This window comes from Drosophila obscura, unplaced genomic scaffold (assembly GCF_018151105.1).
Source record: "Drosophila obscura isolate BZ-5 IFL unplaced genomic scaffold, ASM1815110v1 contig_192, whole genome shotgun sequence".
Lineage (NCBI taxonomy): Eukaryota > Metazoa > Arthropoda > Insecta > Diptera > Drosophilidae > Drosophila > Drosophila obscura.
The window spans coordinates 719,988-734,698 of record NW_024542781.1 but is presented as its reverse complement, the minus strand read 5'-3'; the positions used below and the strand labels follow the sequence as shown (position 1 = coordinate 734,698).

The window sequence follows — 14,711 nt, the reverse complement described above, 5'->3', positions numbered from 1 at the left end:
TTAACTGAAACGAAATTAACTCCCTCCTTTGGAGAAAGCAGAAACCAAAAGGTGTATGATGAATCAGATGGGAATGAGATACAACTATATAACGACTAGAAGATACCCAAATTGGAGATATACATAATTGATTTGAATTTAATTTAGAGGAAATATTCAGTAAATATGTCCCAAAATGTTAAAATTTGATTTGGATAGATACTAAAAATCAGCTAAAATCAGCTAAAAAAAACAACTGATTTCATCAACCAATTATTCTTTCTGAGATGAAACATCGAGTTTGAATAAAAGAGGCATGGGTTCCTCATTCTTTCTGTCACAAACATCTCCTTGAACCCAACATACTCTAAAACGCACCCACACGAGTACCAAGAGGTATCCCCAAGCCAACAAGCCGACAAGCAACCACAAAACCTGAGACATAATTTCATCAGAGTTATTAATTTTAGCGTTGAAATTTGCTTTAATAATATAATTAATGTCTGCACAGGGAGCCCCCGAGACTGAGAGACAGAGAGACAGAGCACCACTCATGGCTCCCAAAGGAGCAATGAATGAGAGAGGGAGAGAGAGAGAGAGAGACTGATGGAGTGATAGAGAAGAAGAGAGAAAAAAAAACGCAGCCTCACATCCGGTCAACATTTTGTCGCCGTTTGCCATCGTCTCCGCTCCTCTCCTCACTCGCATGTGAACTCTTTTCGAAAAGCCAACGAAATAAATAAAATACAACAACAACAAAAAGAGAGTTAAAACCAAATTACAGGCCCCAAGAGGAGGTGGTGGAATGGGGGGTGGGGGGAGAGGAGTTTTGTCTGCAAAATCTAAAACAAGTTACAGTTCATTCAGCGCCACACTCATTCATTGACTCATTCACTGTTCACCCCCTTCAGTCATTCATTCATTCATTCGAACCGGCTTGGGTTTTAGGCTCAGGCTAAAAGCCCCAGCCTCAGCATCAGCTTTAACTTGGCTCAGAGAGAGATCCCCCCCATACTCATTCCCAATCTCCATTCATTGACTTGGCCAACGGATGTTGGTTCAGTTCTTTACGGGGCGACCGACTCGACCCCCTCTAAGTCTCTCCACTCCATTCGTCGAACATTTGATTTGATTTTATTTATTTGTTTCGTTTGTTTGCGAGTTAATAATTATCGTTCGTTCGCTTGTTCGTTCGCTCTGTCGTTCGTTGGGTAACTCTCCTTCAGATACAAAGATACATTTGTATCTACTAGCTGCGTGCGTGTGTCGTATGTGCTGTTTGTAAGACTATTTCTCCATTTTGTCGTTTGGTTTCTGCTTCTTTTTTTTTTTTTGTTCGTTTGCCTAATTCTTAATGATGCATAAAGTGCCTCGCTTCAAAGTTTCTATTGCTGCCGCTGCTCCTCTTGTCGCTTGGCAAATATACTCGAAACATTTTGAAAGTTGATTGCAAATTAATTGCCAACAGACACACACACACACTCCTCACTGGCCTCACCCAACCCTCTGTCCACCTATCCACACTATCCCCACTCCTTTTTCTCAGTCTAATTCTATATACTATATTTAATTATTCTTTTCGTTAGCTTTTTTAGTTTTTTCAAGTGATTTATGTTTGATTTTTCACAAATTGGCATTGAAAATGATTCAGAGTTTAATTAAGGCTTTAAGGTTAGGATAGTTGATACGATTGATTATATTTGGATCATTTATTAAATTAAGCAAAGACCTTATAGCGACCAATGGGCAATAAAGCTCTGTTATTTAAAATATTTTTGGATGGAATCCATCACCCCTTTCAGCTAATGACAAAAAAAATTGATTTTTCCATACCGATCCATCCGGCCCCTCTCTCTCTGAGCCTCCTTTCCTACCAACAAAGTACCAGTCGACCGTTATATCTGCCCACTACTAAAAGTATTATGTTTGTTTTTTTTGTTCACTTCTTAAATTGTTCTATTATTCCATTTTTTTACAAGTTTTATTCCCCCAATATTTTCATAATTTTTATTCAATTGTTATAAAATATGTACAACAATTCTCAAACACATCATCTTCAAATCTTCAAAGAATATAACCCCAATATAACCCCTCGTGGCATTGAAAACCATATTTCAAAGTGATTTATGGTTGTCCAACTCTAATCTACATTTTATATAGTATGTACATATGAATATGCAAAGCTTTAAAACCCAAAGTTCCATATAGAGATATTCACATGGGGTTAACGTTAACCCTTTTGATTCGCAGTTCAAGGTGGTACACCGTTCCGTCTGTTCGTACCTCTATCCATCTATCTATATAGATATATATCTCTCTTCTCTTTATGGATGGACACCACCGCCGAAGCCTGCATTTGCATTTGCATCTGAAATCAAATGCAATTCGTCTCTTTCATTCATTTACACCACGTCTCGTTCATTGCCTTTTGGGGACTGCTTCTATCCATCCATCCATCTCTTTCGCTCCAATCCACATGCATGTCTCTCCTGTCTCTTTCTCTCTATTAGCGGCTTTCGCATTATACAAATTTAATGTTTAATTTTTTTTTGTTGTGTGTTTTTTATTGTTGTTGTTGTTGTTGTGTTGTTGTTTTTCTCCCCCAACATTTTGTTGTTCTTTGCGTTCTTTGTTTTAGATGAACTCGACCGTAACGAGGCTTTTCTATGGCGTAAATTTACATCTACGTTCGTAACGAAATAAAATGGAAAAAATACAACAACAGAAACACAAACGTAGAGGTATAAACAAAGCTACAAACCATCAAGAGTAAAGCTACACCTGGATACCCTTTAATGATCTTTACTATAGATCGCAGTTATACGATTTTTATGGGATATCTAAAGTTTTGTGGGCTCAAAAAATGATTTCGTATAAAAAACCAGTTTATTATTCTAGTCAGATTTCTATTCATTTTGAATGATTATAGGAAAGTATCTGCATGGGAAATTGAAATTTCCAAAGTATCATTGAAGTGTTCTTTGTACAAAATTATCTTTCCAGGCACCTTCTACCCTATGGGTTTCCTTCTCTGGGCTTCAAAATCATAATACCCTTTTAAGAAGGGCATCAAAAATTAAAGTTCGAGGAGACTTTGCCGTCGACAGGCAGTGTGTTGTTGCAACATCAGCAACAGTTCAAAACTACGTCTGATTCTAGGCTGAAAAATCCAATTTGAATTTTAGGAGAATACAGAGAGAAAACAGGAGAGAAGGGAGGGGGCTGAAAAAGAGGCAAGGGCTATAAAAGGTGGGGGTTTATAGAGGCGCTGCGAGCATAGAAGGGGAGGTAGTAGAGTACGAGTATACCCCCTCTATTATAACCGAATGTCGGTTGACTGCTCTCTTCCACCCCCCCCCCCAGCCTGTTGCTCTTCTCGCTTGGCGCGCGTCAGATTCCACTGAATATGGTAATAAATTAAACAAAATCCGCGTAGCTTTTGCAGTTGAGAGAAGGAGAACAGAAGAGTGTGAGTGTGAGGGTTAGGGTTAGACATCAGCAGAGATGGTTATATAGATGCATCACCTACAAAGATATTCCACAAGCCACCACTCAACAGGCAGAAACCACAGGAATGGTAACAAAACAGCAAACAGAAGCAGTAGAACCAGAGTCTAAAGGGAATCTAATCGAATTAACGAATACCTCTCAAGGGAGGGGTTTTAGAAGTAATAATGCAATGTAATTGAATGAAAGGGGGAAAAAAAGAATTTTTAGAAATAAAAAAATTCAGAAAATTATGTTTATTCGTATATCTATCTATATTTCTATGTATTTATCCTTCTATATGTATGTATATGTAATATATGTATTCCAGGGTATCTCACATAGACAGCACCAGTCGTATGATTCTAGTCTTTAAAGAACAAAAACCCCGCAGACTGAAAAATAGCATAAAAAACTCAAATGAAAAACGTTGACTTGACTTTTCACAGCTCTCTGCGCTCTGGCAGCCTTCCGCACCGCATGCCACACATACCCCCCCGGTTCCATGGATCGTACAGATCCCGCACCATCCACCATCATCCCCCATCCATGAGATCCAATCCAAAGGCCCCCGGACTTCAGTAGCGGCTTTGAGCAGCGAAGCGCGCAGGCGCGTAGTCCGAAAAATACTCCCAGATCGGAGTTGGAGTCGAGTATGTTAATTAGTGGCAATGTGATTTCTGAAGGCCCTCGAGGCGCTGCCAGCGCCCACACCCCCTTGAGCCACGCCCCTCTGCCACTTCCATTCTTTTGGAGAATGATTAATTCTCCCTGTGGCACTGTGGCACTGGAAAGGCGAGGAGAGCAGAGCAGAGCAGAGGAGAAGAGTTGGGAGTCGCCAACGAAGTGGGCCGCCTCTTAAATTCCGCTAAATGCCATAATAATATGCTAGAAGTGCTCTACCACTTCTTTTATTTCTTCTGTTACTTCTACGCTTCTTTTGCTTTTACCTTTGGCACAACACAATGGAAATGGCGTTGAAATTAAAACTAAAATTCCATTTTATGACCTTAACAAATTTGCAATCAACATAATTCCCCTCCTGTGTTATGACTCTTTAGGTTTTATGTTGCGTATCGAAAAAGATTTCTTCTCCAACGCTTCATAGTTCTGGCTTTTCCTCGGGGTTTTCCTTCACTTTAGCTCAGTTCAGTTCAGTTCAGTTCTGCTCTGTTGCCACAACAATTTGTGGGAGGTGAAAACTATCTTGCGTTAATGGCTGAATTTAGTGTAATTAATATGGAGAGCAGAAATATTAACTTGTACTGCTGCTTCTCTCGAGGTGATCATAATTTCCATCTGCCATCTCTGCTGAGCTCCTCCTCCCACATTGTATGGTAATTGGCTTTTGGGGTTTCTCTGCAGAAATATCTAATTTCATGGAATGATTCTTGATAACTCCACTTGGATTTTTTAATGGTTTGCATACTTGTATTTGCTATTCTATAATTAAGTTTTTCGTTTTGGGATTAATTGGAAATTTATGCATGTTTTTCCATCTCAACTAAAGTTTAAATGATGGTGGAGTGACTTTTCAGGAAATTGGAGTAGTTAGGTGATGAATTTTCTTATGAAAATGGAACATACATAATGCTATGATGCTTTGTAAATTTGGGAAACTATTCTATTTTGTTCCTATAATTATCATTATCATTCTATGTAGCTGTTAGTAGTCTTTATATTTACATATGTCCAATAAATCTTTAGAATGGAAGATAAAAAGCTTCCACAGAATCTTCAAGACACTTTCCCCAAAAATTCCTACACCATATTTTCATCACTTTTTTTTCTAGCAAAAAGAACACTTCCATAATAACTTTCCCATGAGTGCCCCATGACTTGAGCAAACAAATCGCCAACGAAAGTGAAAAGTTGAGCATAATCTTTGTGTCGTCTACCTTCATGGATGACGTCTGCCACATGTCACTGTCTGCTGTCTGTGTCTGCTGTCGCTGTCTCCGTCTTTCTCGGAGAACTAAAAGATTGTCATTCCATTGTCATTTTCAAAATCAACAAACTGTAACTAAACTTGACAGGCAGCAGCAGCAGAGAGCAAGAGAGTGAACGAAAGAGATTCAAGAGATTCCACAAACTGTCACATGGTAGATAGAATGCCCAAAGACATGTGAGCAGAGCAGCATTCGCTTGCGCTACAAAATGTATCTACGAATGTGCATTACATGTGTCATTCTGTAAGCCAGAGATCCACGGATCAGAGGATCGAAGAGTGGGGAATGGAACTGTGAAGTTTGAGCTACACTTAGGAGAGCAGAGGTTCTATAGAGCTGAAACGACCGATGATGATGAATGATGATGATGATGATGAACATGAATCAACAGCCGGCGGCAGGCTAGAGGCTTACAACAATGGCAACAACTCTTCAAGCTTGGACAAACATTTCACGCATCAGGCACTTTATTATGTAGAAATAAAAAAATAACAACAGCAAGAGCCAGAGCCAGAGATACAGATACAAAATATACAGATACACTCGGCACTAAAAAAGAGAGAGAGAGCGAGAGAGAGAACAAACTCCAATAGAATTTTTGCAAATCTAAAACTTTTTTTTGTAGATGAACAAAGGGAAATAAACTTGAATTCGTTTTTGGGTTTTCATCCAGGGATGAGTTGGAAATGACATCATAAAGGTACGAGTGGATGTGATCTCTCGTGTCCCTCGAAAGACAGCAAAAACAAATCAAAATTTTAAGCCAAAAGAAGAACAATGAATCCGAAAGATAGCAACAATTTTGCGTGCAAATATCTAAGATACAGATACACTAGCCTAGATATGCTCTCAACCAAAACATTGAAAAGACCCTGGGCTCTGGGGGTCTCTGGGGCTCTGGGGCTCTGGGGTCTGGGGTCTGGGGTCTCTCTGGTCATGGATGTGTGTAGATGTAGATGTATAGTAGCAATCATCCAGCGCTCATATGTGAGCTTATCTGTGTATCTGTGAGCTATTGTATCTTTCGTATGTCTGTATATTGATTGTAGGCAAAAAAAGGAAAATACTTTCAATATGAATGAATAAATGAATGAATGGCGAGGCGAGCGAGTGAGTGAGTGTTGAGGAGGGAAACAACAACAACACAACAGCAACAAAATCTGCGTTAAAGTGCAAGATCGTAAATCATTCAGTGTGTCTCCACCCCCCCTTTGGAATGATGATGAAACTTTGAGGCATTTTCAGCTTTTTTGCGCTTCGTTGATTTTTCCAACCATCGTGTAGTAGTTTTAGGTGTTGCACGATCTAAAGGGGCGAGAGGGTGGGGGCACGCTGTAGCTGTAGCCCCCAAAAATTAAAAGAAGAGAAGATCCACTTGGTTGACTTGGCCAAAAGTGAAGCGTGTGTTCATGACACTGTTTTCATTATTATTTATTTTGGTTTTTGGTTAGTTTTTCCATGTTTCCATTTTTCCCATTTGGAAACGTTGTTTGCCAAAGGCATGAACTCGATTCTTAATGTCTGTAATTAATCATAATTTGTTTTTAGTCTTAATGAGTGAGTTTTAAGGCCCGAGCACCCTCCCTCCCCCCCAATCCATCCTTGAAGGTCTTCTTCAGGCATAAGCAAACACCTGGAACCCATAAACTGTAGGCCACTCATCTGCATAATTGTTTGACTGCAAAATCCAGGGAGCAACACGGGTTCAACAGAGTGTCAACAGAGTCACGCAACAGGGGAATATAGGGAATAAAAATCCTCTCTTCAAAGACACAGCACTCGTGTATCCACAGTCGCGGGGGTCAATCAATTTTTCACACACAGACCAGACAGTTCCAGGGATATGCAAATGATCATCAATAATATGCAAATGCCACAAATTAATGACTGACAAAAAGACAATCGAAACGAATTAAGAAAAAGCCTACACGTGAGTGTAGGGTCGGGGCTACCGCATAATTTCTGTAGATGCGGGCCAATGCAGACAGAGAGTACGAGAGAGAGAGGGGGCCCCCACTGAGTGGTTTATCCACAAGATTGAAATAATAATAACAACAACCATGATGAGAACAGGGACAACATTAACAGCGAAACGGAGAACCGAGATGTGTGCATATACTTATGTACATATGTACAAATGATTGAATCAAATTGAAAAACTCAAAGCGCACAGCCACTGAAATGATCACGGGGATTACGCTGGAGTCTAAGATACTCTCACTTAAAGATAGCTAAAGACTAGAGGATGTTTATGCCCCAAAACAAAACTTCAGAGCTTCATGCTTTAAAATAATCACAGTTCGAAGCCTTAGCAAAGATTCTTAATTTTTGTTTGCATGTCGGGGTCACCCGACTGAAAATTGGAAACTGAACTGCAATATTTTCCATAAAATATTTTTAGTTTTAATATGTTTAATGTTTTGTTTTTATAAATGTATGAAAAATTTGTTGGTAATTATTGTAGTTTACATCCCAGCAAATGTTCATAATTTGAAGAGAATAGATATGGTTTCTGGGAAGTTACGATTACGATTACAAAAGGTTTCTAGTCGATGTGTTATCAAACACTCAAAAGCAACTCAACTTTTTAAGACGATTCAAGTGAGTCTCAAGTCTCGAGTACGCGTGCTATTATGCATTGGCAATATACTTTAAATTAAGGAAACACTATTAGGAAATGAGGATTACTAGGCTCAACAATGCAATGCGGAAATGGTATTTCCGATTGCATGGAAGTACTACTACTAACAAACTCAATATAGGCGCCAGCAAAAACATGAAGCAAAACTCTTGAATAGCCAAAAGGAACAACGTTTTCGTTGAAGATCCATAAACCATCAACAAAGACAGGGTATACCCACTGCTCGAGTGTTTTTCTCCCTAATTTTTAATGTTATTTGATCTGGCCAAATGATTTGATTGTTTCATTAGCCGCGCACACGCCTGGATCAGCCGCTGGGTCTCGATATGTAAATGTTTTGAGCATTTATGGTCATAATGTGTCAAAGACCATAAATTCAATTAATTTATTATAATGTGAGGAGTGGGCTTTGCTGCCACTAAACTTTCATCGGATCGGATCGGAGACAGGACTGACTGCCGGAGACTGCAGACGGGTGCATGCTGTGGGGCAAAGTTGATTAATCATTCAATATTTTGTATCGGATACTTCATCATCTTGACACTGCCACCGATGACCTGTGCACACAATGGGGGCTTGATGATGCTGCCTGCTGTCTGCTGCCCTGCCCGGCTCCCCTGTTCCAATTTGTACAGCCACACGCATTAAATAAATGTATCTCAATCTCAAGCTGTGCCACTGGCGTCTATCTTTTCCCGTGCCTAATATGTAAACAATTTAAATAGATATTTAGATATGCCGCAGCCCCAGAGCGGAGTCTCTGTCTCTACGCGGCCTACGCTGGCGCCAGGCTCCAGCGACAGCAACAGCGACAGCGACAGACAGACGGATTTTGCTATTTGTTTTAAAATTTAATTTCCGTTTCAATTTCACATAAATAAATTAAAAATACAAATCACAGGGGAATGGAATGTTAAACAAAGTCAAAACGCTCCCTGTGGATGCATCCATAAGACAGATACGAGTGTATCTGCTGATGCTGCCATTGATACAAGATATATTCGAGTATGTACACACATATGTACATATGCATGTATGTATGTGCAAATGAATTGTTTAAATTGGCTCTCGATTTGAATTTAGTTATGGATTTGCTCTTGATTTTAGTTCAAGGGGCCAGCAGGCCGGATGCACACTAAACACATGCCAAATACTGATCCGAATAATGGCCAAAATGGCTCGTATCGTTCATCATTTGACCGCAAATCGACTACACCCGAGAGGATGTGCCATAAACAAAGGCTGATGATCGGTTAATGATTCTTCTGATTCAGATTCAGCTTCGATCTGATGCGATCCATCGATTGGCGGATGTCGTTCATCGTCGGATATCGATTAAGTGTAATTTTAGTGAATGCACAAAATTTACTTGCACATAAATTTGATTATAATAATTGAAATGAATGATTAGTGGAGTTATTTGCGTATGAGCTGAAGGATTGCGTATCTGATGGATTAAATATTTCCCGTATCTAAAGATAGAAAATAGTGTCCTTCGATGATTTCCTGTCATATTTATGAATAATCAAGGGTGCTGAACTGCACAAATTAAAACAAATTAACGAAGGCATCTTTAACAGTAGGCAAAAAAGAATGAATAAATGCAATTTTTAATTGCAAGAATCTATGGCATGTCATTTAGTGATACATTTTTTAAATGTTTTACAATGCAACATAATTCGTAATCTATGTACACAAATAATTTTATAATTTCTCAATCAAAGATACAAATGGTTCAAACGATTTGAAAAATTCGCTAACGAATACTTAATTGAAGCTCAAACTGGTTTATAATTCTGAGAAAATTCTTCATTGTTTTACTCAAAAACTCTTCAAATATTCCGACAGCAATGAGAAGAGCATTCTTGTGTGAAAAATAAGACTGGGTTAGCTTAAAGAACCCCTTTTCATGATATTTTCGGGGGCAAAAGCTCTCCCAAATCGTAGTAGAAGTAAAACTGTAGACCCTAGTATCTGCCGTAGCATCATATGCTTAACGCTCAGGATCCCTCGATTTGGGTCCTTGGGATTTGTAATTGTTGAGATTCGTCAGTGATTATTTTAAGACCAGTAACCCAGTTTAAATTTGAAATGTATCCCTAGATACACGATAAATTTGAGGAAATAATCCACTTACCATTGTGCTGGGAGGATGCTGGATGGAAGCTGCTTTTATCACTGTTGCCCGCTCCCGTCACATAATCCATTGAGGACAGGCGGCTATTGTTGTTGTTGTTATTGGTATTATTGCTGGTATTATTACTGGAGAGCCCCGCCGTTTGCGAGGAGTTGGGTGTACCCTCGGTGCCACCCGTGTTCGACGTGGGGTAATTGGGGGCTACCTGATGGTCCGATCCACAGACCGAGGCAGTGGTGGCCGACGACTCAAAGGAGTTGCCGTGCACAATATCCTCATTTGGCTTCTCGCAATCTGTGAAAATGTGAAAAATTAAAATGGGGTTTGTCCCAAAAAAAAAAAAAGGTCGTATAGTAAATGGCTGTTCCGTTGCACAATAAATTGAGTTATTAGCATAAAAATACCTAACCCTGAACTCACTAATCAGGTCGACCCGAGCACTAAGAGCTTTTTAAACTCAATAAATTATATTATTTGTATACAAAATTTATTTCGCCTCTTTTTTTCGCTCGCTTGCTGCCCCTTCTAGGATTTTTCTGTGCCACTTGATTCAACATCCGACCCGGGAACGACCTCGATGAGAAATCGAATTTCAGGCAGCGCCGGACAGGAAGCGACAGCAGGAGCACAGAGGGGGGTGATGGAAATGGCGCAACAGGTCCTAACAGTGAAGCAGTTGAAGTCCCCCAACCTATGCAATGGAGTACAGTGAAGTCGCCTTTGGGGCAATCGGAGCCCTCTCCTTCGACAGAGATATGGTACAGGGTGGACAGACTTTCATCGATTTAAAAAAATATGTAGAAATTACACTATCGCTTGGAGCTCACACATTTCCATTGCTTGTAATGTCACGTCGCGGTATTTGAAAGGCAAAGACCGAGGGAGAATAGGCACGACGAGGGTTACGATAACTATCGTTAGCTCAAGATAACTTAACCGATTTATCACTATTTTAGTTATGGAACTATAACTGATAATGAAATATTTTGAAAGGCACTCTTTATACATGGATTTTTGTTTGTTACATTTTTGGTCCCATTCTAATGTAAGCTGAGAAAGTGGTCGCCTGCCATCGAACTTCCACTGTAGAACCCCACCCCAGTGTCCAACCCCTTGACTTTGTTAGACAGACTTCCGTTTTTGAGTGGCTTTTGGCTCTCCTTTCGCTCTTGGGGCAGGTACATGTACATTCCACTTATTTGTTGTATCTGCTGGCGCCAGTGGACCACTAAAATTCCCCTCACGTAGTGCTTACCTTTCTGTAGGATATCCAAATGCTCCCACAGTATGTCGCCGGTGAAGGGCGGCGTAATGGCCAGGAATTTCTCCTTTCCCAACTCGACCATGGCACGACCCGTCATCTTATAGAAGGGATCGAGGTTCATGGAGACCAGCGAGAACTCGTTCTTGGCCCAATTCAGCCAATAGATGACATGCTCCTCCGTCCACTCACGGGGATCTATAGAAAATGGAAATATATATTCATTTATGAAAATAGTAATAGAAATGTAAATTCAAATGAAAATTAATCGTTTTCTAATGCCTCCCGGCTCTGGGGTTCTTTCTGGGCTTCTCTGGGGCTGGGCGCTTAATTATGGAGCGTGGGAGTTCGCGCAATTGTGTGCTTGTTATTGCTGTGGGAATTCTATTAATATTTTAATTCTATCATTTTGATAGCGCATCGGAATTATTTCATTGGGTAAGGGATAGTTTTTTTGGGCAACACTTCTTTGAGACATGTATGGGATGTCATTGGAGAGAAGGCAACTTGTTCAGCGAGAAATAAAATCCAATCAAGAATGCAATGAACATCTTTGGGTATCCTATAGATACTTCAAAGAACCCTTCCCTCTAGTGTATAGATCTTACCTTTGGTTATGTTGTACTTTTGCACCTCCTTCTCCCAGGATGCAAAGCTGGCCTTGAGCACCTCGTTGACCTTGCGATTGGTGCCCGGCGTAAGGGGTGGCAAGGCAGTGGGCACATCTAAAAGATACAGAAATGAAATACATTGATTAGTTTACCGTTGCAGCATTGACAGATTGAAAGAGAGAGAGAGAGAGAGGCAAAGAGGTAAACCTTTCAGTCGGCTGTGATTGGTGGACAACTGCTGGAGTTTATGGGCTTTAAGATGGAATTTGCTGGAGAAGCTTTGATAGCTACTGTTGTTGTTGTTGTTGTTGCTGCTGTTATTGTTGCTGCTGTTGTTGTTGTTGCAATTCTGAAGGAGGGTCTGATGATGATGATGATGGTTATAGTGGGCGGATCTCAGTGGGGGCAGCATGCGACTGTCGCTCCAATCGATCCACTCATTGGTCATAATCAGGCGGTAACTGATTCTCTAGTTGATTCTTGACTTCTTAACGATTTGTTGCCGCTGTGGGTGTCAAATGTCAAAACAATTCCGACGGATACAAGGGTGGGGTATCTTTGAGATACGAGATCGAGATTGAGAGAAGAGTTCTTCAATTGATTCTAATTGATTGGTGTGGTGTGGTGGCACAATCAAGGCGCGCGCACATTTGACCCCGAAATGTCAGTGAAAGTCGAGTCGTCACCCCGTTCGAGCCTGTCGGATACAAATGTATCTCAAGCCTCAATTGCAATTAAGACGTTAATTGCATGTATATCACAGACACATTAGTACACTGTCAACAAATAACTATAGCTAATAGATTTTTTGTAGCTTATTTAAACACTAAAACACACAGATACGCGCGATACAACTACACTCAAGAGCACAGACACAGGCACAGATACATTTTTAGAGTTCTACAGATTAATGGAAATTTATTTAGCGCAAAACACAAAATGTAGTATAATTTTGTAATTCTGTGTATCTCTGGGTCTGTTGTATCTTTCGGATTTGGCTGGAACGAACTGAAACGAAACGATCGCGTCCGTCGCTGCATATCCGTAGCGACGCCAGCGTCAGAGAGGGACAGCGAACGACAGAGAGAGCGAGAACCAACTGGAGAGAGAGCGCGCACGCGAAGAGAGTCCAAGCAACGAGAATTCATTCATAAAATGAAACGAAACGACCGACTGCAGAGCGTAACCACACAGCGAGAGAGAGAGCAGCGAGCAAAAGAGAGAGAGCGTGTGTTTGGAACGGAAACGGCCATCATCGGGACAGCAGCAGCAGCAACAACAGCAACAACAAGAACAACAACAACAACAACAACAACGGCAACATCTCGTAAAACAACAGAAACAACAAGAGCGGAAGAGGGAGAGGGAAGAGGTAGAAGGCAAAAAGGCAGCTAGATAAAAAAACACACTAAAAAAACAAGGCAAAAAACCAAAAGCAAATACAAATACAAACAGCGCCAAAGGCAAGCCGTGTTTTTTTTTTTTTTTTTTGGTGCTGTATTTTTGGTAATGGGATTCCAGTCGCAGAGGCAACAGGTGACGCTGCACACCCACCCCCGCCATTGGCATACAGGGTGTGTAACAGGTGCGGGACAGAAAAAGAGTAAAGGGAAAAGGAGAAAATTCAAACGGGGAAGGAATTAAGGAAGAATCACTGAAGAAAGTGGAAGTAACGTAGGGAATCTTCCGTATTCTGCCTTTCATTCTTCTCATATTTATTCCTCTTTTTTTATTGCTTTTCTTTTCTGCTCTTATTGCATGTTCTCCTTGTCCATATCTTGTTCCTTAATTTTTTAACCAGATTGCTCCCTCCCCCCATCTCCTCGTCTACCCCACACACATATGGCAAATCTACTCAGGTTTCCCCCACACTCACTCTCTCACGTCATATACTCGCACTCGTACAACACTCCCTTTCTCCCTCCAGCACACACACTTGTACTCTCGTTCTCCCTCTAACAACAACACATGATCAACAGACAAGCAATTTATGAATGAATTTCTCGTGTTGCCTCACACGCGCATTCGCTTCTTTTGAACAAAAACTCCAGACAAATTGACAAGAACAAAAACAACAAAGAAAACAAAAAAAAGTAAAAGACACCCGAAGGAGAAAACGAAGAAGCAGCAGTCCAAGGCAGCAACAGCGGCAGCAGGCAGCAGGCAGAGGAAAGGTAATGTAGAGGCCTCTAAAATCCAACAACAAAGATAAGAAAAAGACACCGATACGCTGGCAGAAGCAGCAGCAGCACAAGCAGGAGAATAGGCAGAGCAGAGTAACAACAACACAACTCCAGCACCAACAACGTCGACGTCGACTGCTTCCGCTGCTTCCGTTCGATGTATCGAACATTGAAATGCAAGGCGATAAAGGTAGAGTGAGTGAGATGGAGAGACCAATGGATAGCGGGAGGTGGTGGAGTGGAGGTGTGTTGGAGCAGGAGCGTATGGATAAGCGGGGGCCACGTCGCCGCCTCGCTTAAATTATATAAGTATGCGCCATATGCATGTGTGCTGTGTGTGCATAAAGGAAGAAGAAACGGCAGCAGCAACAGAGGTACACTGGGCAAAATTGGAGGCTCAATATCCACAGGACAAAATTTAACTTTCAAATAAAATATATAGCTCTTTAATATCGCTTAAGACT

At 40.8% G+C, this 14,711-nt stretch overlaps 1 protein-coding gene across 3 annotated transcripts in view; it reads right to left on the bottom strand.

The window, feature by feature from the left end:
- The window catches only part of LOC111072939 (ETS-like protein pointed), a 66,172-nt gene that overhangs the window by 15,059 nt on the left and 36,402 nt on the right, over positions 1 to 14,711 (bottom strand). The window contains exons 1-4 of one of the 3 annotated variants that reach the window (XM_041593544.1): positions 12,272 to 13,025; positions 12,062 to 12,178; positions 11,448 to 11,651; positions 10,193 to 10,486 (exon numbers count right to left, since the gene is read on the bottom strand). In XM_041593544.1, coding sequence (XP_041449478.1) covers positions 10,193 to 10,486; positions 11,448 to 11,651; positions 12,062 to 12,178; positions 12,272 to 12,512 — 856 coding nt within the window. In that variant the 5' untranslated portion in view covers positions 12,513 to 13,025. Of the gene's footprint in view, positions 1 to 10,192; positions 10,487 to 11,019; positions 11,116 to 11,447; positions 11,652 to 12,061; positions 12,179 to 12,271; positions 13,026 to 14,711 lie in introns of those variants that run through there. The other 2 variants (XM_022365024.2, XM_022365026.2) reach the window with 2 other exon arrangements.